The sequence below is a fragment of the Salvia hispanica genome, chromosome 3, assembly GCF_029641045.1.
Source record: "Salvia hispanica isolate PSC_SH4W2 chromosome 3, Shi_PSC_v1, whole genome shotgun sequence".
Taxonomy (NCBI): domain Eukaryota; kingdom Viridiplantae; phylum Streptophyta; class Magnoliopsida; order Lamiales; family Lamiaceae; genus Salvia; species Salvia hispanica.
In genome coordinates, this window is record NC_142694.1 from 5,807,276 (window position 1) to 5,829,886 (window position 22,611).

Consider the following 22,611-nt stretch of genomic DNA (forward strand, 5'->3'; position numbering starts at 1 on the left):
CCAAAATATTCACTTTATGAAAAACATGTAATATAACAAATGAAATTCTTGTCCGAGTAGTCCTATTTTGACGGTTCCCTAAAATAACTAACGGCCATGTCGTCGTGCAATTAGCGTTGACCGTTAGTTTTTTTACGGAACAATAAAAAATGACTACTTCATAGACATTTTCATTTGTTATGAATTTATTTTTCAAAAAATAAATATTTGATACTAAATCCATATTTTGGTTATATATGTTTAGAATCAAAATTGATGTCTACTCTTCTTCCTTCCTTTTTTTTATAAAGTAATACTCCTTCCGTCTGCGAATAGGAGTCACGTTTTTTTATTTTAATTCGTCCGCGAATAAGAGTTCCGATTCACTTTTACCATAACAAAGTCTCGCCTTCCACTAACCCATTTCACTCACATCTCATTTAAAACTAATATATACAAGTTAGATCTTTATTTCACTAACTTTTTATTCACCTATTTTTCTTAATATTTATTAAAATTCGTGCTAAATGAGACTCCTAACGGCGGACCAATAGATTAATCAAAAAAAGTTCCATTTTTCAACCCTCAGACACTCTTTTTCTATTCTAACTTCCAAGTTCTAACCCCTTCACCCACCCACCGCTTCTGCCTTATCGAAACCGCGCCACCCAATGTCGTTCTCCGCGGCGGCGCATCTCCTTCCCCTCTCTTCCTCCGCCGCCTCCCGCCGTCGACGCCCCAATGGCACCACAACCGCCGCCGTTTCCGGTCTCCACTCCCCTTCTTCCATTCCGCAATGCAGTCTCCCATCTCCCTCCCCCTCCCAAAACCCTAAACCTCCGAAATCTCCGCCTTTTCCTTTGACCTCTATTCTCTCACCCAAATCCATAGCTGTCTCCGCTGCATCCTGCATTCTCTTTGGCATCGCCAACCCTATCTTATCCGGCGCCGACTCTCTATTCAATTTCGGCGGCGGTGGGGGAGGAAATACCGGGGGTGGCGGTGGCGGTGGGGAAGGTGAAGGCGGTGGTTTCTGGAATTTTTTGTCACCCGCTGCTATCGCTAAAGACGACGATCCCCAACAGGATTGGGATTCTCATGGACTGCCTGCCAACATCGTTGTTCAGCTTAATAAACTCAGTGGCTTCAAAAAGTACAAGGTCTCCGAGATCTTGTTCTTCGACCGCAGGCGCGGCTCCTCTGTTGGCACAGATGACTCCTTCTTTGAGATGGTCTCTCTTCGGCCTGGGGGCGTTTACACCAAAGCGCAGCTTCAGAAGGAGCTCGAGACGCTAGCCACTTGCGGAATGTTTGAAAAGGTCGATTTAGAGACGAAGACGAATCCGGATGGCTCCATTAATATAACCATCCCGTTCCTTGAATCGACATGGCAGTCTGCGGACAGATTCCGGTGCATCAATGTGGGACTTATGCCGCAGTCCAAGCCTATTGAGATGGATGCTGATATGACCGAGAAGGAGAGGCTCGAGTTCTACAGGAGCCAGGAGAAGGATTACAGGAGGAGGATCGATAGGTCGCGGCCTTGCTTGCTGCCGATGTCTGTGCAGAGAGAGATTCTGCAGATGTTAAGGGATCAGGGCAAGGTTAGTGCGAGGTTGTTGCAGAGGATTAGGGATAGGGTGCAACAGTGGTACCATGATAATGGATATGCTTGTGCTCAAGTCGTGAATTTTGGCAATTTGAATACCAAAGAGGTGGTTTGTGAAGTGGTGGAAGGTGATATTACGCAGCTGGTGATTCAGTTCCAAGATAAGCTTGGCAATGTCTGTGAGGGGAATACTCAGTTGCCTGTGATAAAAAGAGAGTTGCCAAAGCCGGTATGTGTTAATTACAATATCTCTACTCGATCGTGCCATATACTGAAATCTGAATACATTTACTGCTTTCTAGGTTACTGTGCTCACTGTTATAATGGAATGGGTTATTGGGATGATGTGTTTGCAATCTTATAAGTACTTTATTTCTGTATTTGATTGTGCATGTACTTTATCATAGTTTGGTACTTGAATTTCTTGGTTTTGTACTTCTATGAGGATTTTTATTAGAAGTGTGTGTGTGCTCTGAATGTGGTGGAATAGTGTCATATTCTCAACAATGATCTGAAAGCGTTTATAAGAGTGACATATGGTGTATGATATTCCCAACAATGATCTGAAAGCGTTTACAAGTGTGACATATGGTGTATGATATTCCCAACAATGATCTGAAAGCGTTTGTAAGTTTCTTTATCATGACTGTTTCATGTGGTGTATGTATACATTAAAGTGTGACATATGGTGTATGTATATCTGAAAGCGTTTATAAGTGATGGGTGCCCTAGGATTCATACTGTTGCATTATTTATCACAGCTCCGCCAAGGACAAGTTTTCAATATTGAGGCTGGGAAGCAAGCACTAAGGAACATAAATTCCTTAGCCCTTTTCTCGAACATCGAGGTGAACCCTCGTCAAGATGAGAAGAATGAGGGAGGTATCATTGTTGAAGTCAAACTTAAGGAACTGGAGCAGAAGTCTGCAGAAGTTAGTACTGAGTGGAGTATTGTCCCTGGTCGTGGGGGCCGTCCTACGCTGGTAAGTAGCTTACAAAACTAAATTATAATTTAATTGGTAATCGTTGATTGCTAAGTGTTTTGGTGTCTGCTCAGGCTTCAGTGCAACCTGGAGGAACAGTTTCTTTTGAGCACCGAAACATTAATGGTTTGAATAGGTCACTTCTTGGTTCAGTGACCACCAGCAACTTCCTTAATCCCCAGGTGAGTAATGTAACTTTGCTCTTCCGTAAGCTTTCTTTTTAAAATGAAGTACCATCTCTCATTTAACATTTTCAAATCTGTGTGTGACAGGATGATCTTGCTTTCAAGCTAGAGTATGTTCATCCTTATGTAGATGGTGTATACAATCCTCGCAACCGTACCTTCCGTGCTAGTTGCTTCAACAGTAGAAAGCTGAGTCCAGTCTTCACTGGGGGACCTGGAATAGAAGAAGTTCCCCCTATATGGGTTGACAGAGCTGGGTTGAAAGCCAACATTACGGAGGTATAGCTTTTGCTTGAGCGTGCTCGTTATATTTTTGCCCGGTCATTGGATTTAACTCAGTATAAAACCTGAATGTTGAATGTTGATTATTAAGTACTGTGGAGATGTAAACTTGATGTATTTCTTGTAGAACTTAACAAGGCAAAGCAAGTTTACTTATGGGCTTGTGATGGAGGAAATAACAACACGTGATGAAAGCAGTCACATTTCTGCAAATGGTCAAAGGGTGTTGCCAAGTGGTGGAGTTAGTGCAGATGGGCCTCCGACGACTCTCAGCGGCACTGGAATTGATCGTATGGCTTTTCTGCAGGCCAATATCACACGTGACAACACAAGATTCCTAAATGGGGCTATAGTTGGTGATAGAAATGTGTTTCAGGTGAGAATTTCAATTTGACGGTGCTCATTATTAAAGCATCATTATTTCTATACCGAAAATTTATCACATTCTTAAAAGAAAACTAATCACATCTCAGACTTGGGATTCGTTCTGAGGATTCCTTCTCATTCTAGATTTCCTCAATCCTGATGCAATATTATTTTAACTGTGCATCTTTCAAGCTGCTAGCCTTCGCAACCCTAGTTTATATTTTGTGACCCTTTATATCTTGATCTTAACAACCAGGGGCGGAGCCAAGAATTCAATTCAGAAGGGGCAAAAATATTTATATAAAGAAATTTTAAGAATTTGTGGTGGGGCATTTATAGAGGAAATTGAAAAAATTGGAAAAATTATAAAACAAAATGATGAAAAAAAGTATGTTGAGGAGGGGCAAATGCCCCTTATCCCCTTCATGTAGCTACGCCCCTGTTAACAACGTAGAAGTTGTATGTGGAATGTGGATGCATATGAGTTAAGTCAATAAGTTAACAATTTGAATCTTATAATCAGATGTTAACACCAAGAATTGTTGTTGACAGTGCTTTTTCATTGCATCTCTTTGTGGCTGTCTCAATACATGCAGTAGAGGTTTCCACACTATAACCTCTCCAAACTTTTGATGTTCTGCAGCTTGATCAAGGTCTTGGAATCGGTAGCAAGTTTCCATTCTTCAATCGCCATCAATTAACCCTCACCAAGTTTATCCAGTTGAAGAATGTAGAGGAAGGTGCTGGGAAGCCACCACCTCCTGTTTTAGTTCTCCATGCTCGTTATGGTGGCTGTGTTGGAGATCTCCCCAGTTACGATGCATTTACTTTGGGAGGGCCTTATTCCGTCCGAGGATATAACATGGGAGAGTTGGGAGCTGCAAGAAATATAGTTGAGGTGTGATCGCCTGGCTTGTTACTATAACATGCACTGGCATTCTCTTAATATGGTTCATTTATTAGAACTGTTTGTCTTGGGAGCTCTGATCTCCACCTACACAGCTGCACAATATCTAATGCTCGTACTATTGTCTGTAGGTGGCTACTGAGCTCAGGATACCTGTGAGAAATACGCACGCTTACGTTTTTGCAGAACATGGAAACGATCTCGGGAGCTCTAAGGATGTCAAAGGAAATCCGACAGAGGTATACAGGAGACGGGGCCAGGGATCCTCTTACGGTGTTGGGGCAAAGTTAGGGCTAGTGAGGGTAGAGTATGCTGTCGATCAAAACTCTGGAAGTGGCGCTGTATTCTTCCGGTTTGGAGAGAGGTTTTGAACCAGTTTTGCGCATTTCGTTCAATCAAAGGATTTGACATATTCTGACTCGACATCTAGTTGCTCTTTCATCGGTGTGGATTTCATTTTACGATTGGTAATAAAGTGGCTATCGAACTATGGAAATATGTTGTAGAATTTACGTTTTATGTCTATCATTATTAGCTGATGGCGGAGGAGATGCCTTTGTTTTTCCCTTGAGTGTAATGTCACTTTCAATATTTTTGAATTCTAAAATATATATGTATAATTCGAATGTCATATTGTCATGTACAATGAGAATGAGATGCATCTTTAGATGTGTTTTTGAGTTCATTTCATGTTAAAATTATTTTGTTTCGACTTAGTTTTCATCTATTTATGTTGTCATCTCTAGCCATATTACTCCTCATAGTATAGAGTTTTAGGAGAAATAATATTTGCAAATTGCACTCTCAATCCCTAAAATATTCATGTTTCAAAAAATCGGATTAATATATTTATAATAACATAATTTGGATGATAAAAATTGATCGGAGACTTCATACTAATTACAGTTTACAAATGCTCCATATTATCCAAGGAAAGAATTTATTCAAATTAAATCATTTATCGAATTTCATTTGTGATTTTTTTAATTCGCTGAAAACAAAATCTGTTAATTAGGAAGAATGAATTACAACCGTTAACTTCCAGGAACGTCCTCCTCGGTCCTCTCAACCAGCAAATCCACAGGCAAAAAGATCCCATATGAATTCAAGAACATGCATGGATTCGCTCATTCTCTCACATCTCCCTCAATTCTCAGCTTAAACCCCCTTCCCAGATCGACTTCTCCGCCTTTTCTTCCCAAATTTCGGCATGGGCATAACGTCGAACACTTTGCGCGCGCACCGGAGGCCTTCCTGCGCAGTCACACCCAGCACCTCAAGAGGAAGAAAATAGGAAATTACAGAGGCTCCCCCATCAGAGCGAGTGGGAGGGAGTCTCCCTACGAGGTTCTGGGCTTGTCTCCTTCTGCTTCTACCAAAGATATAAAGAGGGCTTATCGGAAACTTGCTCTTAAGTATCATCCAGATGTAAACAAGGAGGTACCTTTATGTGTTTAACGATTCTCCTGCTGTTGTTGTTTTCATCATCTCTCTCTAGATTAGTGAAGTTAAGGTGTTTTAATGTCTGATGTTTGAGAAAAAATGGAGCTTGATGTTTGAGAAACCCTAATGTGTTCCTCATTAGGCGGCAGAATAACAAAATAGTCGTGAAATTGAAGATTCACCTTAACTTTTGTTGGATGAAAGCAGCATTATCTCGTATTCCTGCATCATCAGCATACTCATCCAATTGTTTATATGTTGCCTACAGGCTGGTGCTCAAGAAAAATTCATGCGGATTAAGCATGCATATAACACACTGCTGACCTCAAAATCGAGAGGTCAATATGACGCTGGCAAGCAGGGATCTGATTATTCTTATTCAGCTGGAGGATACCAGACAAGGAGTAGAGAAGCTGAAGAAGAATTCTATGGATTAGGTAAAAGACTTGCTTCAAAATCCATCCATTTTGTTTGTAGTCTAATTGTGGCATTAAACGGAAAATACTTTGTAGTCCGATCAGCAGATCAAGTTGCATGATACCATCCTAATATCACTAGGAGGTCTTTTGTTTCCGTTCTTGCATCTGCAACTTTAGGATAAAACGTCTTGAGTAAATAGTAACTTCCCTTTTGTGATGTCAGCATGTTTTCCCAGTAAATGAAGCATAGTTGATCACGGATTGCACAGGCACTTATACACATCAGTTCTCTTTCTCTCAGTATAGTCCTTCACTTGTAGACTTGTAGTATAATTATAACTCACACTAATGGTTTTTTGTTCACAATATGATGAATTTTCCCCATTTAACTCGTAGCTATACTGCTTAAGTATCATGAAAAGCAAATGTGCAATTTATGATATTGCATTTCAATTGTTAGTAAATGCATGTCTTTTCTTTCTCTAATGAACAGTGTCTGTCCTCTGAACTTGCTAGATCATTGTGAAAACTGCTGCATAAGAGTTCATATATTTTACCTAAAGCTACTATGGTTTTTATTTCGGCTATAGTATCTATAAATGAATTATGACCTCGTTCAGCAGTGCATTGCCCTTCTGGAGAAGTTGAAGCCCTTTTTTCTGTTTATTCTTATAGTAACCCTCGATGATGCAGGTAACCTTTTCAGGGATGTCCAAATAACAATAGGTAGATGTATCCTCCTTGCGAGATCACCGTGGTCTCTAATTTCCTCACTTTCAATGTTAAATCTTCTTGGACACTTTGCATTTGCGTCTCTAGCTGGTAAATTTTTATTTTTCTACATATGCTTCAGATATTTGTCTTATTGCTGCAGGGGACTTCTTCAGAGATCTTCAGGAAGAATTTCGCAACTGGGAGTCAACTGTTGATACTCAAGGAAAGCCAAAGAGCTTGTGGGAAGAGTTGTCGGTGAGATGCTTAATTAGCAACATTTAATATTCCCTGATTTCTTCGCTCCCTCTAAATGTTTGTAACCATTTAATTTATCAATCTGGGCAGGAAATTGGAGAAGAATTTGTTGAGTTCTTAGAGAAGGAACTCAACATTACAGATGAAGAGGTAGTTGAAAACAATGACAAAAATTCTTCAAAGGGCCCTGATTCATATGGAACTAAGGGCGCTGCAAATGCTGGCCGGAAGGAGGCTAATAAAGGAGGCAGCAGCATCAACGACAATATAGATGAGATTGAAGCAACCCTGGCCCAACTAAGAAAGGAACTGGGTCTATAAGTTAGGATTTGTGTTTTTGTCCTAATGCATTTGAGAATTGTGATTAGCGAATGCTATTGCACGCCCTGGTACAGTTGAAATATCCAGTTGGCGATTGCATGGCTCACCCTGGTTCAGTCGGAATATCCAGTTGGCTCTACAAACACACACACAGTTGTGGTAAAAGAATTCTTTTGTTTGTGGTATAACTGCACCAGATTTCTGATTTGAAGAGGTAGATGTCGAACTGTGTACCATGTGTACAGTGATTGTATTTATAGAAATGGCAAATTTTTCCTTTGGCTTTTATTCATAGTTTCAAGCTCCTTTCTCTTGTTGGGGTTGAGGAGAACAATGTAAGATATAAATAATAATATCTACGATTACTGCCCATCATATAGTATTATTATTTTAACGATTCAATAATAAAAGTCTAGTACAATTTAAACTTTAAACTAAGTCACAACTTAAATCATTTTGACACGATTTGAATTCACTCAAAACAAATCTAAAGATGCATCTCACATTTGACAATATGACATTCAAATTATACATATATGTTAAGCAATCAAAAATATTGAAAGTAACATTACACTCAGGGAAAGAAAACAAAGGCATCTCCTCCGTCAGCAGCTAATGATAGATAGATTCTACAACATATTTTCATAGTCCGATAGCCTCATTACCAATCGTAAAATGAAATCCGCACTGATGAAAGAGCAACTAAATGTCGAGCCAGAATATGTCAAATCGTTATATGGTTGAACGAAATGCGCCAAAACTGGTTCAAAACCTCTCTCCAAACCGGAAGAATACAGCGCCACTTCCAGAGTTTTGATCGACAGCATACTCTACTCTCACTAGCCCTAACTTTGCCCCAACACCGTAAGAGGATCCCTGGCCCCGTCTCCTGTATACCTCTGTCGGATTTCCTTTGACATCCTTTGAACTCCCGAGATCGTTTCCATGCTCTGCAAACACGTAAGCGTGCGTATTTCTCACAGGTATCCGGAGCTCGGTAGCAACCTACAGAACATAGAACGAGCATTAGATATTGTGCAGCTGTGTAAGTGGAGATCAGAGCTCCCTAGACAAACAGTTCTAATAAATGCACCATATTAAGATAATGCCAGTGCGTGTTATAGTAACAAGCCGGGTGATCATACCTCAACTATATTTCTTGCAGCTCCCAATTCTCCCATGTTATATCCGCGGACAGAATAAGGCCCTCCCAAAGTAAATGCATCGTAACTGGGAAGATCTCCAACACAGCCACCATAACGAGCATGGAGAACTAAAACAGGAGGTGGTGGCTTCCCAGCACCTTCCTCTACATTCTTCAACTGGATAAACTTGGTTAGGGCTAATTGATGGCGATTGAAGAATGGAAACTTGCTACCGATTCCAAGGCCTTGATCAAGCTGCAAAACATCAAAAGAGTGGAAGAGGTTAGTGTGGAAACCTCTGCTGCATGTATAGAGACAACCGCAAAGAATTGCAATGAAACAGCATGTCAACAATGATTCTTGATGTTAGCATCTGATTAAAAGATTTAAATCATTCTTTACATTGGCTTAACTCATATGCATCCACATTCCACATACAAATTGTAAGCGGTTAAGAAATAATGATGCTTTAATAATGAGCACCGTCAAACTGAATATTCTCACCTGAAACACATTTCTATCACCAACTATAGCCCCATTTAGAAATCTTGTGTTGTCACGAGTGATATTGGCCTGCAGAAAAGCCATACGATCAATTCCAGTGCCGCTGAGAGTCGTCGGAGGCCCATCTGCACTAACTCCACCACTTGGCAACACCCTTTGACCATTTGCAGAAATGTGACTGCTTTCATCACGTGTTGTTATTTCCTCCATCACAAGCCCATAAGTAAACTTGCTTTGCCTTGTTAAGTTCTACAAGAAATACATCAAGTTTACATCTCCACAGTACTTAATAATCAACATTCAACATTCAGGTTTTATACTGAGTTAAATCCAATGACCAGGCAAAAATATATCGAGCACGCTCAAGCAAAAGCTATACCTCTGTAATGTTGGCTTTCAACCCAGCTCTGTCAACCCATATAGGGGGAACTTCTTCTATTCCAGGTCCCCCAGTGAAGACTGGACTCAGCTTTCTACTGTTGAAGCAACTAGCACGGAAGGTACGGTTGCGAGGATTGTATACACCATCTACATAAGGATGAACATACTCTAGCTTGAAAGCAAGATCATCCTGTCACACAGATTTGAAAATGTTAAATGAGAGATGGTACTTCATTTTAAAAAGAAAGCTTACGGAAGAGCAAAGTTACATTACTCACCTGGGGATTAAGGAAGTTGCTAGTGGTCACTGAACCAAGAAGTGACCTATTCAAACCATTAATGTTTCGGTGCTCAAAAGAAACTGTTCCTCCAGGTTGCACTGAAGCCTGAGCAGACACCGAAACACTTAGCAATCAACGATTACCAATTAATTATGGTTTAGTCTTGGAAGTTACTTACCAGCGTAGGACGGCCCCCACGGCCAGGGACAATACTCCACTCAGTACTAACTTCAGCGGATTTCTGTTCCAGTTCTTTAAGCTTGACTTCAACAATAATACCTCCCTCATTCTTCTCATCTTGACGAGGGTTCACCTCAATATTTGAGAAAAGGGCCAAGGAATTTATGTTTCTTAGTGCTTGCTTCCCAGCCTCAATATTGAAAACTTGTCCTTGGCGGAGCTGTTATAAATAATGCAACAGTATGAATCCAAAGGCACCTATCACTTTGTAAATGCTTTCATATAAACATACACCATATGTAACACTTTAACGTATAGTCGTATACATAAACCACATGAAACAAACACAATTGATCAAACCCATTCAGACCATTCTAAGGATGATCAAATTTAATACACCAGAAATACACTACAAAAATGGATTCGTGGGACCAGCATTTGATTTTCAGGCAAATTAACACACTAGTGAGCTCAGTAACCTAGAAAGTAGCAGATTTCAGTATATGGCACGATCGAGTAGAGATATTGTAATTGACACATACCGGCTTTGGCAACTCTCTTTTTATCACAGGCAACTGAGTATTCCCCTCACAGACATTGCCAAGCTTATCTTGGAACTGAATCACCAGCTGCGTAATATCACCTTCCACCACTTCACAAACCACCTCTTTGGTATTCAAATTGCCAAAATTCACGACTTGAGCACAAGCATATCCATTATCATGGTACCACTGTTGCACCCTATCCCTAATCCTCTGCAACAACCTCGCACTAACCTTGCCCTGATCCCTTAACATCTGCAGAATCTCTCTCTGCACAGACATCGGCAGCAAGCAAGGCCGCGACCTATCGATCCTCCTCCTGTAATCCTTCTCCTGGCTCCTGTAGAACTCGAGCCTCTCCTTCTCGGTCATATCAGCATCCATCTCAATAGGCTTGGACTGCGGCATAAGTCCCACATTGATGCACCGGAATCTGTCCGCAGACTGCCATGTCGATTCAAGGAACGGGATGGTTATATTAATGGAGCCATCCGGATTCGTCTTCGTCTCTAAATCGACCTTTTCAAACATTCCGCAAGTGGCTAGCGTCTCGAGCTCCTTCTGAAGCTGCGCTTTGGTGTAAACGCCCCCAGGCCGAAGAGAGACCATCTCAAAGAAGGAGTCATCTGTGCCAACAGAGGAGCCGCGCCTGCGGTCGAAGAACAAGATCTCGGAGACCTTGTACTTTTTGAAGCCACTGAGTTTGTTAAGCTGAACAACGATGTTGGCAGGCAGTCCATGAGAATCCCAATCCTGTTGGGGATCGTCGTCTTTAGCGATAGCAGCGGGTGACAACAAATTCCAGAAACCACCGCCTTCACCTCCGCTGTTTCCTCCCCCACCGTCACCGCCACCGCCGGTATTTCCTCCCCCACCGCCGCCGAAATTGAATAGAGAGTCGGCGCCGGATAAGATAGGGTGGGCGATGCCAAAGAGAATGCAGGATGCGGCGGAGACAGCTATGGATTTGGGGGAGAGAATGGAGTTCAAAGGGAAAGGCGGAGATTTTGGAGGTTTAGGGTTTTGGGAGGAGGACGGAGATGGGAGACTGCATTGCAGAGTGGAAGAAGAGGAGTGGAGACCTGAAGATGCGGCGGCGGTTGTGGTGCCATTGGGGGGGCGGCGGCGGCGGGAGGCGGCGGAGGAAGAGAGAGGAAGGAGATGCGCCGCCGCGGAGAACGACATTGGGTGGCGCGGTTTTGATAAGGTTGAATAAGAGAAGGCGTTCCAAGGTTTTACAAATTACAATTTCTAAACATACTTCACCAATAATGCAACATCCATTTCAATCTAATCATTACTATATCACTTTTTACTAGTTATATGATGATGTATATTTATTTTAAAAGATCATAAATTAAATGGGTTCACATTTTGTTCTAGCTCATGGAGTATGTTTTAGTTCATATTTCTTGTTTTTGGTTTTAGTAATAGTAGATATATTTTTGTCCTGATTTAATGATTTCATAAAAAAAATTAAAATATATCACTTGAATCAGACAAAATGAGAATTTATTAATTATAAATTGACATTTTCTTCATTTGTATTCTACTATATGGTTTTTATTTTGTCAATATACGGAGTAGTAGTAGTTAGTAGTAGTACTACTCTAGCAACCTAGTTTGTGGGATTGTAGACACTATACAGTTTTTTAGAGTGATCAAACAATTCATCAATTTTTTTTTGTAATCGCGGTGACTTAAATACTTAATATAGTGATTAGAGATTATGACTTCAACATTCTATTAGTTAGAGAGAACACATCTTACAGATAAGCTAATTCAACCTAGCACTTGAAGAGTAGGACCAAGTCAAATTACTAAAAAAAGTAAAAATATAGGAGTCGCATATTTGTAAATTGCAAGAGCGAAGGCAGAATTTAGTTTTAGATTAGTCCATTGAAGAAGCGAAGAAGAATTTGTTGATAAGGACTCAACATAACAGATGAAGAGGTAGTTGAATACAATGACAATGAAGTCTTCAAAAATCGAAGGGCCATGATTCATATCAGATTGTCATAATCGAGCAACATTCATCCGTGCAACAAGATCAACGAGCCAAAATTACATACGAAGCTCCCTCGAGATCAAATAGCAGCAGCAGCAGTACTGCAGTGTGTAGTCTATACTTTGGCTGTAGCCTGCCCTTGCTACCACATCCTGATCAAAACAGCCGTGTATAAAGAAAAGGGAGACTTGCATTCTAAATCATGGCAAGGGAAGGAGACTCGATTTCTGGTTAATGAAAAAGTGCAGTTATTAGGAGTATATTAATACTGGATTCTGAAAAACCAAACTCAGTAAAGCCATGCTTGTCCAGAAACACACAAGCATTAATCATCAGTACAACAAGTCCCAGAAAAACTAACGACTTCTGCATGAAGGCGAGACTAATTTGACGGTAAGGTTTAGCTTCAGTGCACCACAGAAACCATTGCACTCAATCTTCCATTTTACTCTGGCAGCCGACACTCAAATCACACACATTTGTAAGGTGGCAACAACAATGCTCCTCAAGCATAAAAAAGCAATTTGACAGTCGAAGAGACCTAGAACTGACAAAAGGGGAGAACTGTAGCATTTTAATGTCACCTGCAAAACCTGAAAACTCAAAATTCCACTTCAAAGCTTATATGGCTCCAAGACAGCTGTACTTTCCTAGTAATTACAATGAAATCCTGAAATCCTAAAGGAATTCAATTACAGAATGCTTTATGAAAAACTAGGATCATTCTTGACTGCAATAAGATGAAAAAGAGCAAGCAGAAAAGAGGGAGGACAAAGAAAAGCAATCTTTTTTTGGGAACAGATATCCAGATAGAAAAAAATCATAGATATACATGGACACATTGAACATTAAAGAAAGTCACTGTTGAAAATGATGCAAAGCTCGTAAGATTCTCCCTTTTTAAAAGTAAAAAAGGTGACAGGTCATTTTCTGCTCCAAGGAAAAAAAACCTTTAAGGAACTAAGATAAACAGTGAATCATTAGATAAACAAGATTTAAACAAGATAAAAAGATGCCAGAACACATGTTTATATTCAATGACATGTTCCTATCCAATTGGATGAGGGAAGGTGCATACTCTTCATTAAAATATTCCCCAACAATTTAAAGGGGATAAGAGGATAACATTACAACAAGATGGAACAGTTTCAAACACAACCACAATAAATTCTAAATTGCTATCAAACTTAGCTAAAAAGTATTACAAGCCTTCATAGGAGGACCAAGGCTACATAAAATGATGGTGGAATATCTTACATTTCTTAAGAGAAGTAGAGGAATCAGGAAACAGGAAAGATAACATCAAGAAAAGATAGATGAAAGATGATCTGAGATTTAAAGTCAGATAGAATTTCAACTGCAAAGGAGATGTCTACAGATTTGAACGGAGTAATTCACAACAAATCTTCCACAAAGAAAAGATATCCAAGATTATGTTCCAAAAAGTGACGAGAGCAACTATATTTTGGCAGATAAAAGCTCTATATCTTCGAGCCCTGTTCTACTACGAGGGCATCATGGACTTCAAGACTATAGTTGAACTGAGAGCCCGTTAACTGAAAACATAATTATTCCATGTACAGAATCTAAATTTAACATTATAGACCAATAATTTCATTTATCCTAGTCCTGCTATAAATAAAATAAGAAGAAATAGGGATATACAGAGTATCCAGCACTTCTCCATAAATGCTATATGTATCTTCTTTTCGGAACAATCTTGATTTGGGTCTCAAAGAACCAAGCTAGCTATATAGAGTATACTTAATAAGCAATAAGACATCCGCTGAAAGCAAGTACACAATATATAATTCAAAAAACTCATTTAACAGATTGAGAAATCTATGTTTCACAGGATAAAAAGAAAGAATTTGGCAAAACATTAGTCATAGCTGAGGTTCACTTCACATGCCACATTCCCAAGGCAATGAATCCACCAGACCCTGTATGACCAGCTTTCAATCAGCAAAAGAAACTCACAACCAACAATGCACAAATCAATTATCACCTTTATTCCGACATCCAACACTGCTCTGCCTAACACTTGCTATTGTTTTGAGTCGTATGATGCTGCGGATAGCCATTATACTTATTGCCAGACCAATCCCTCTGCTGCTGCATCATACTCCCATACTGCTGCTGCTGATAGTGATGACTATGATGCGAATGCGCAGCTTCGAATCCATGGTAGCCGTGTCCATGCGCCATTCCCATCATCTGCATCGGCACAATCTGAGGCGGCGGAGGGTAAGGCATCGGAATTGACATCCCCATATGGTTATTAGCACTACTTCCATTATTACCAACACTGCTATGGCTGCCGTTTGCAATTCCATTCCCGTGGCTGGGGCCGGCGCTGGACGACTCGTTGAAGCTCTGCGTTGGCAGCGGAGTCGAGGCAAAGAGGTGATCGGACGGCGACGGCCCCTCGTTGGACAAACCCTGCATCCTCTTCACATACAGCCTGTACTTCTGGAGATGGCTGGCGACGTTCTCCCGAGTCAAACCCTCGACATTCATCAGCTGCATAATCGTCTTCGGCACGGCGTTCTTCAGCCCTAGGTGCGCCACCACGTCCACGAACCGCTTGTGCAGCTGCGGGGTCCACACGAGGCGCGGCCGCTTCAGAGCCTTCGCCGTGGCCGTCGACTGGTCGTCGGTGCAGTTGTCGACCGTCGGATCGTCGGGGGAGTCTGCGCGGCGGGTCTTCTTCGGGTCGGAGCCCTCGTCGGCGGCGTCGTCGGCGGCCATGGCGTGATCGTCGCCGAAGGGCTTGAAATTGGCGGCGGCGGCGGCGGAGGAGGAGACGCGGAGGGAGGAGAGGGTGGTGCGGGAGGCGCGGGTGACGTCGACGGCGGTGCGGGGCGGGTCCGGCGAGATTCGGAAGGCGGAGGCCAATTCGAGGGGGATCAGGGACTGGGATAAGGGGGTGAGGTCGTCGGCGGAGGGGAGGCCGTCCTCCCAGTCGGAGACGGCGTCGTCGATCTTGGCTTCTTCACTCATGGAATTGGAATGAGTGATCAAATTCACAGCGGATGATTGATTTGGGAGTGAGAGAGAGGGGAATTGGATTATGATTGTGGGGTGTGGATATAAATAACTAGTTTTTGGGTGGAAAAAGTGCAATATCAGATTCCAAGTGGAGTGCCACGCTGGACTCCTTCCTCAGATATTTGTTGATCTTTTAATAAATATCTCCATCTCTAATCTCAATCCATTTCCAAATTCACCTTTTTTATTCACTACTGCTTACTTCCTTTTATAGAAGAAGCCACGCACTCTTGTGGGCCCCGACTTTTTATTGATCTTGTAATAAATCTCTCTCTCTAATCTCGACCCAATTTTTTCATATTCATTTAAATATATAAAAATTATACACGATTCGAAGCCTTTCTTTACAACCTGAAAAAAAAAATATGGATTACTATTTAATAATTGAGTATAGTAAGAATAAAGTAAATAAATTAGCAGAGAGTAAAATAGATAAATTAAGATAGAATAAAATTAGAGAAATATAATGTAAAAGAGTTTAAAAGTTTAATTTTTTGCCAAAAATGAAAAAATCTCCAAAATAAACAAAATGTTAGTATCTAAAAAAATTATTTTTACTTCTAACAAATATTTTTAATAAAAGAGGATCACACAACCAAACATGAAGATGACATGGCAGCCTAGTGAAATCAGACATTATTCATCTGTTCTGTAACCATGTGATTCAAACGTACACAGGCTATTTGATTCGAGCGCACACTTCGTGACCATTGATTCAAACTCACAACCTATTGACTGAACGAAAACTATCTTACCAACAAAGAGTCAAAGACAGACTTCATCATCAGATACATCATTTCTTTACTCATAAAAAACAGATTTTTTTATTTATTTGGATTTTCGCTTTCTTAATAAGTACTACAGTATTATGGTAGAGTTTGGAGTAGATATATAAATCTTGAATGGAGTTAACATCCATTCTGCTTATCATAAATCAAACGGATTTTACATCCATTCTGTTCATCTTAAATCAACTGACAACATTACCTTGAAATTCTAATTCCAAATTGAGAGATGCCATTTTCCATGAAAAACGATATTTATTTCTTCAACCACTCATCTTTAGAAGCAGAATATCAGACTCTAGCAACAGGGGAAACAGGAGGATTTGAGGCATATTTTGCAGCAACCTCCATGATTTTCGACACACTGTTTTCGGTTTCTCCGACCACACTTGATGATAACAAGACTGATCCCCCGCTGTGCACAACTGCAATAGCGATGGAGAATGCTTGTACCAGTTTGAGTGATGAATCAAACTCGATTGAGAAGATCCCTTCCTTGAATGGCGAAAAGGTAAACATGGGTCGTTCGCCTTCTTCCTGTGCAGAGCCAACAATCCCAACATCAGATCTCAATTGAAACTGAATGACAAGTAAATACAACTGGGCATGCAGATTTACCTGAGAGAACAGCTTCACAGCACTTGAATGGTGGGATTTGATTGAGCTGAATCTCTGACTTGACTTATTTCTGCCAGTAAGGACTGTTAGTTGACAGCCCAAATCCCAGCCTCCACAATCGCATGATCCTCCCGATTTCCATCTTTTGATCAGCGTTGAAGGTTCTCCTTTGCTAGGCACCCCATGGTGACCGCCAGGAAGGATGACCGTTGTGCTAAAAGGGCCATCACTTCCAGATTCATTCCCTGAACTTGAACGGTGTATGCTTCGTTGAAATGGCTCTTTCAAGCCTCCTGTTGATTGGGTTAACTGTTCACAAACCCTTTCTGGATTCTTTACCACAATAGCAGCAAGCTCGTCGCATGGCAAACAGTCTGCCATCTGATCTGCCTCTCGTGATCCCACAGCCGACAGAACAAACTCTTTTCCACTAGATTTGTCGTGCCTAGTCCCAGTTGCATCAGTGTCCACAATGTCAGATACCTTCATCTGTGCGACAATGTTTGATACAACACCATGGTTATTGTCTTTGCTTCCTTGGTTGATCCACTGAGCATGTTTTTTCTTAGTTTCACGGAAAGAGAAGAATGTATAGATCCATCCGCACATATTCTCCTTTGAGCTTAATTCTTTAACCTTTGCTGCTAAAATATCACAGCAATTTTCAACTGTAAATGTGAACAGAGGAAGACCGTTTGTTACAGCTATTTGCAGAAAAGCTTGCATTGGTGATGCTCCGTTCGTCCGCGTACAACGTGATCTATCATCCTTGCTGAAACAGTTTATATCTACCGTTTCTTTAACTGATAGCAAAGATGGAGATTCTCTTTGGCCAGCGGACGACTTCAAGCTCCTGTCCCTTGCTGATGGATTTCTCTCAGATGATCGAGCAAACTTACAAGATTCAACACCCTTTGGCTTCATTAAGGGCTCCAGTAGCCTTCTCAGCGGACTAGATCTGGCTCTGCTATTAGCATTTGATTTTTCACCAGAATGATCTGAGCAAGCTGAAGTAGAAGTTGCCTTTGAATCAGGTAAATTTATAACTTGTTTTGGTATATCTGACGAGTTTGAGTTGGAACTCCTGCCAACTCTACTGATGCCAAAGCTGAATCTTCGAGTTGGTGAGGGATTCCTGACCTTGGTTGATTCCAAGCCATCAACTTTCTGGAGAATTTCATCTTGAGCTAAGTTTCTTGGCTTCGAGTCTGAGTTCTTCTTTTCCAGATTCTTCCTTCTAGCAGGACTTATTGACACACTTTGAGTAAACGGGATTGTTTGTTCTTCACCAGACAGGGCGTTGAAGGGCCTTACTTCCATGAAAGATTTCTCTACTTGTGAGTCCCTTGTCTTGCCTTGTTCACTGAAAACGGAGTAGAACCGATTATTTTTAGATCTCAAATCATTATGAGGGACCTTCGTGTCAGGTCCTGCATGAAACTGATTTTCTTCCAGCAATCGGTTTCTGTTGCCTTCAGATGAATCAGATTGATGACGTGCAGCAAAATGTCTCTGTCCTGGATCATTTGTTAACTTGGGGACTGTTGTTTTGCATCTTCCAGAGAAATCAAGACTGCTGATGGCAGAATTGGGAACCTGCTCTTTGGCTTTTGAAGCTTCCCCTTTCCGAAGGGTGCCATTCCCTTTAGAACCAGATATGATGCTATCTGTATCAGAAGGCCACGATCTGATCTTAGTAACTTTTGGCAGGGCCAGGTCTAGGCTTCTGCTATCTTTTTGCCTGTTAGCACTGTCCTGCTTAGAAGACTGAGTTGCTTGCAACAAATCCTGCTGCAGCCGTAAGAGATCTTTCGAGTCATTCCTGCGCTTGGGGAGTTCCCCTCCACGCCCAGTAAGTAGCTCAAAGCCACTTGATGGGACTCCAGTTGAAGTTGAGGGACGAATTAGTTCACGATGATGATGAGACAAACCGGTATCCCTGCCAGGACGTGACGATGATACATTGGAGGGGATAAATGATGAAGAGGTACTACTGGAAGGTGAAGGTTTGGCATTTATACCAAAGACATCAGCATTGTTATGCTGCCACTTCTCTAGTTGACTCCAATCAAGGACCCCAATGTTGAATGCTTTCTCCGGATTTTCTCCCCTCTCCAAATAACTAGGTAAACATGACATGTACCTAACAACTTCTTCACTTTTGCATAACTTGGTTTCGCCATGTTTCTTCTGATGAAAACCTTTAGATTTTTCTGCAGCCTTCACAGCTTGTGGATGTAGACCATCCTCGTATTCCTCCAAGTTCAAAATGGATCCCAGTTTCGTCCTCTGTTTCATTTGGGGTGACAAACCAATATTTACTTTACTTGATTTTGAATCATATGACTCACCACAATTTGAATGAAATCCCATGTTGCTCCTAGCATGCATTGATGCCTATGTTAATGGAGCCTTATGGACGACAAAAACTTTGTCGAACCAATTGCATCAGCTGTCAAGAAAAAGTGAACCCTTAAATTGTTTATTAAAGAAACATAAATTAAAATAGCCAGAAATAACAGTAAGCAAATCCATTCCAGCAGTAAATCCATACAAAGAGATAGAGACATACCTATAATGTACAGTTATTTATTTTTTGAGATAAGCATGTAAATAGAAGTTAGTTTTTGAGGTTAAATGCTAAATAAATCTTTTTGGTAAGTTTATAGTACACAAATTTAAATATTAGTCAGAGATTAACGAACTAAAATATATCTCCCACCTCTAAAAGATATGCTTACTACCGTATTTTGTAAATCCTAACTCTTCAACATTCACTGCATTTGGAAATGATGGAAATGAGAAATATCACTCGGTACATCATTTTTATTAATGTATATACAACAACTAAGAATTACACTATGTGAGCATTTGCATCACCTTAGACCTCAGAAGCTTGCCACATTGCTTGTGCTGTCAACAGGATGCATTTCTTTTAAGAGCTCAACTTTTCCATTAAATAATTAACAGTTCTTTTTTTACTTTCAGTTAAGTTACAACACAGAATGTAGAAATAACTTGAATACCAACAACCAGATTTTTTGCATACATTCAAAATTACTGGTAAACATGGGCATACCTCTCTCAGCAACACGATAGCATCCATTTGTTAGCCTACAACAAGCAGCTACACCGAACTTCTCTTGAATAGACCAAAGTGATCCGTGACGACTTCCTTACAGCTTGGCAGAGGGAAGAAAAGACACAGCTCCAAATGACTGCTGGGATCAGAGTCCCCCCTTCTTCCTGAGCATGAGCAGCCGCTATCAACCTGCACAAACCACAGAGATCAAACAAATCATGAACACGATATGTGGTCCAGTTCCCTCATTTTCAAAAAAACCAACATCAAGCAAAGACTCACTAGTTAACTCTAAATTCGCCCACCTTGCCAAATCATTTGACATATAAAACAGCGAGAAGACAGCTCAGGCAGCGAAGAAAATGATTTTAAAAAGAAAGAATCCAAAAATGATGACTGAAAGTGGTCCTAAAGTACTCACAAAGTCACAAGACTGACGATTGCCGAGGATAAGGGTAAACGGTCTCACTCCTTCAAGATTTACAGTTTTCTTTTTCAAAATGAAAAAACCATAGCAAATTCATAGATTCCCCAAATCCCAATTTCAAAAAAATTGACATTCGAGTTGACAATTAACATTGGTTGAGATAAAAGTAAAACCAAAGCCACCTAAAAGCGCTAAAATGAGCTGCTTTTTAGCTTTAATCCGCTCCAAACTTTAATTCTTTTTTATCCCTACCAACTGACCAACCCACGCACGCACAAAAATTCAAACAAATTAAACAAGAGAGCGGCGCCTTCTGCATCTAGACCAGTTGGAGAGAGTTCGAAAACACATCACTGAACTGGATTTGCTTGACGAATCAGAAATCGAATTCCTCAATGAAAAAGGAAATGTGACCTAACAGGAATTGAAAAACAAGCTAACTCGCTAAAAAATGGACAAAATTCGCAATAATAGTTAATCCTTTTGGGAAAAGTAAAGTGGCATTACCCAAGTTTGCAACAAAAGTAGGAGGTGTCGGTGTGAAAGCGATAGCAGTAAAGGTCGGAATCCGATGATTCAAAGACGTGAGTGAATAATGCGGAATCAGAGAGAGGAAGTGGAGGAGGTGGATTCACATTCGGATTCGGAAGAGTGGGGGTAGTTTTTCTAGGTCTGGAGATGGATGAGATCGGACGGCTGAGAATAGAGGAGGGAAACGCGGGAGGTCACATCCGGCGGGGTCCGCAGCTCAGAGTAGCTTTCTGCAATTGTGAGATTATTATTGCCATTATTAATTCTATTTATTACGATTATAATAATTATTATTATTATCAAAGCAGCTCACCGCTTTCATCATGATCTGACTCATTCTATTCTTATTTTTCCTGCACCAAAATCGAGATTTTCACTTGCTTTTAAAAAAATAGGATTAATAAATTCAAACATTTTCACTTGCGCCGGTCAACATGTTTTTCTTTCTCTTTTTTTATAGTCGTAGTGTAATAAAATATGGCTATAATGATCTACTAGTAAAGTGTTGATTCACTAATTTACATTAGAAAACAATAATAATATTAAAATGATTCATGTTCTAAGTAAAATGTGATACTTAAATAGAGGTTTTATAAAAAAAAATCGTAACATGTTCGAATGATAATCATGGCGGCCCCACAATTTATTCAGAATAAAATATAGTCCCCCACTCGACGAATTAATAAATAATGACCCTATTACTTTTCAAATGGATTTTAAATACTGACTTTGTGTATTGTATCGGAAACAATAGTTTCATTTTTATCGTGATTTTCAATTATTTGATTTGATTAGATGAATTATGGTTGAAATGAAATTAATTAATTGTTTGAGATGGTAATTACAAGTACTCCTATATTAAGAACACTCACATAATGACAAACTGTCAACTGTACAATATGGTACTACTGTTTGTCTGATTATTATACGTCAGTTCCACAACTATTTCGCAATAATCCGATCGAGATAAGATTTTGGTGATTTAAGTCAAAGTTAGTTTTACTTGGAGACTTATATTCGCAACTTCTATCAAATTTTAGCCGATCCTTTTCTTGTTCCATTTAAAAAAATATACTATTAACTATGTGGAATATTATACAGTTCAAATTGTTCGTTTTCAATTACGGTTGATGTTTGTTCAAAATTGAAAAATATAACAAACATACTTCTTGTTTACTACATAAATGGTACTCCATTATCTTTTACTTTCGCACATAAATGGTATCTGATCTTTATTTTATATCGTTTTTCATACCCTGATAAAAATAATCCTAGGTATCAAACATGTGATTTTTTTCATTGAGGATATTTTTGGAAATTTCATTTAAATAGTAGTACCAAATATGTGATTATTTTTTCTTCCTTTCTTACTCCCTCCGTCCCCGATTAAGAGTTACACTTTTCCATTTCGGTCCGTCCCCAAATAAAAGTCACACTTCATTTTTACCATAAATGGTAAGTAGGTCTCACATTCCACTAACTCAATTCACTCACATTTTATTATAAAACTAATATAAAAAATGGGTCCCACATTCCACTAACTTTTTCAACCAACTTTTCTTTACATTTCTTAAAACCCGTGCCCAGTCAAAGTGTGACTCCTAATCGGAGAC

At 40.2% G+C, this 22,611-nt stretch overlaps 5 protein-coding genes across 10 annotated transcripts; 2 read left to right on the forward strand and 3 right to left on the reverse strand.

The window, feature by feature from the left end:
• The first annotated feature begins 583 nt into the window (after positions 1–583).
• On the forward strand, positions 584–4,996 carry LOC125213651 (protein TOC75-3, chloroplastic-like). Its single transcript, XM_048114305.2, has 7 exons — positions 584–1,817; positions 2,350–2,571; positions 2,646–2,753; positions 2,844–3,035; positions 3,166–3,414; positions 4,048–4,302; positions 4,443–4,996. Exons 1-7 carry the CDS (start codon positions 651–653, stop codon positions 4,680–4,682), a joined length of 2,433 nt encoding a protein of 810 aa, XP_047970262.2. The 5' UTR covers positions 584–650; the 3' UTR covers positions 4,683–4,996.
• Positions 4,997–5,308: 312 nt separating this feature from the next.
• Positions 5,309–7,751, forward strand: LOC125212036 (Chaperone DnaJ-domain superfamily protein). 2 transcript variants are annotated; one of them, XM_048112048.2, is made up of 5 exons: positions 5,309–5,751; positions 6,023–6,191; positions 6,867–6,899; positions 7,048–7,142; positions 7,233–7,751. In XM_048112048.2, the coding sequence occupies exons 1-5, from the start codon at positions 5,425–5,427 to the stop codon at positions 7,461–7,463; spliced, it is 855 nt and encodes a 284-aa protein (XP_047968005.2). In that variant the 5' UTR covers positions 5,309–5,424; the 3' UTR covers positions 7,464–7,751. The 2 variants fall into 2 exon arrangements, with proteins under 2 accessions (XP_047968005.2, XP_047968006.2); XM_048112049.2 differs by lacking the exon at positions 6,867–6,899 and having other exon boundaries at positions 5,311–5,751.
• Positions 7,752–7,934: 183 nt separating this feature from the next.
• Positions 7,935–11,756, reverse strand: LOC125212035 (protein TOC75-3, chloroplastic-like). The gene is made up of 7 exons (XM_048112047.2): positions 10,497–11,756; positions 9,953–10,174; positions 9,772–9,879; positions 9,492–9,683; positions 9,113–9,361; positions 8,609–8,863; positions 7,935–8,468 (listed from the first exon to the last, which is right to left on the reverse strand). The coding sequence occupies exons 1-7, from the start codon at positions 11,679–11,681 to the stop codon at positions 8,229–8,231; spliced, it is 2,451 nt and encodes an 816-aa protein (XP_047968004.2). The 5' UTR covers positions 11,682–11,756; the 3' UTR covers positions 7,935–8,228.
• A 612-nt stretch (positions 11,757–12,368) lies between these two features.
• On the reverse strand, positions 12,369–15,873 carry LOC125214312 (transcription factor PCL1-like). Of its 2 annotated transcripts, none has more exons than XM_048115271.2 (2): positions 14,513–15,873; positions 12,369–12,656 (listed from the first exon to the last, which is right to left on the reverse strand). In XM_048115271.2, the coding sequence occupies exon 1, from the start codon at positions 15,505–15,507 to the stop codon at positions 14,542–14,544; it is 966 nt and encodes a 321-aa protein (XP_047971228.2). In that variant the 5' UTR covers positions 15,508–15,873; the 3' UTR covers positions 12,369–12,656; positions 14,513–14,541. The 2 variants fall into 2 exon arrangements, with proteins under 2 accessions (XP_047971228.2, XP_047971227.2); XM_048115270.2 differs by lacking the exon at positions 12,369–12,656 and adding an exon at positions 14,184–14,447 and having other exon boundaries at positions 14,513–15,871.
• Positions 15,874–16,443: 570 nt separating this feature from the next.
• LOC125214257 (uncharacterized) lies at positions 16,444–21,122 on the reverse strand. 4 transcript variants are annotated; one of them, XM_048115192.2, is made up of 4 exons: positions 20,975–21,122; positions 20,038–20,229; positions 16,959–19,410; positions 16,444–16,877 (listed from the first exon to the last, which is right to left on the reverse strand). In XM_048115192.2, the coding sequence occupies exons 3-4, from the start codon at positions 19,347–19,349 to the stop codon at positions 16,632–16,634; spliced, it is 2,637 nt and encodes an 878-aa protein (XP_047971149.2). In that variant the 5' UTR covers positions 19,350–19,410; positions 20,038–20,229; positions 20,975–21,122; the 3' UTR covers positions 16,444–16,631. The 4 variants fall into 4 exon arrangements, with proteins under 4 accessions (XP_047971149.2, XP_047971150.2, XP_088924959.1 ...); XM_048115193.2 differs by lacking the exon at positions 20,975–21,122 and adding an exon at positions 20,462–20,947; XM_089068833.1 differs by lacking the exon at positions 20,975–21,122 and adding an exon at positions 20,346–20,470.
• Between the last annotated feature and the right edge of the window lie 1,489 nt (positions 21,123–22,611).

Coding starts and splice junctions, on each gene's coding strand:
- LOC125214257 (XM_048115192.2), bottom strand. CDS start 19,349: ATGCATGCTAGGAGCAACATGGGATTTCATTCAAATTGTGGTGAGTCA. Junction 16,878..16,958: donor CTGTGAAGCTGTTCTCTCAG/GTAAATCTGCAT, acceptor GGCTCTGCACAG/GAAGAAGGCGAACGACCCAT.
- LOC125212036 (XM_048112048.2), top strand. CDS start 5,425: ATGCATGGATTCGCTCATTCTCTCACATCTCCCTCAATTCTCAGCTTA. Junction 5,752..6,022: donor ATCCAGATGTAAACAAGGAG/GTACCTTTATGT, acceptor TGTTGCCTACAG/GCTGGTGCTCAAGAAAAATT. Junction 6,192..6,866: donor AGAAGAATTCTATGGATTAG/GTAAAAGACTTG, acceptor TCGATGATGCAG/GTAACCTTTTCAGGGATGTC.
- LOC125214312 (XM_048115271.2), bottom strand. CDS start 15,507: ATGAGTGAAGAAGCCAAGATCGACGACGCCGTCTCCGACTGGGAGGAC.
- LOC125213651 (XM_048114305.2), top strand. CDS start 651: ATGTCGTTCTCCGCGGCGGCGCATCTCCTTCCCCTCTCTTCCTCCGCC. Junction 2,572..2,645: donor GTGGGGGCCGTCCTACGCTG/GTAAGTAGCTTA, acceptor GTGTCTGCTCAG/GCTTCAGTGCAACCTGGAGG. Junction 3,415..4,047: donor GTGATAGAAATGTGTTTCAG/GTGAGAATTTCA, acceptor GATGTTCTGCAG/CTTGATCAAGGTCTTGGAAT.
- LOC125212035 (XM_048112047.2), bottom strand. CDS start 11,681: ATGTCGTTCTCCGCGGCGGCGCATCTCCTTCCTCTCTCTTCCTCCGCC. Junction 9,684..9,771: donor GCAACTTCCTTAATCCCCAG/GTGAGTAATGTA, acceptor TCTGTGTGACAG/GATGATCTTGCTTTCAAGCT. Junction 9,362..9,491: donor TGAAAGCCAACATTACAGAG/GTATAGCTTTTG, acceptor TATTTCTTGTAG/AACTTAACAAGGCAAAGCAA.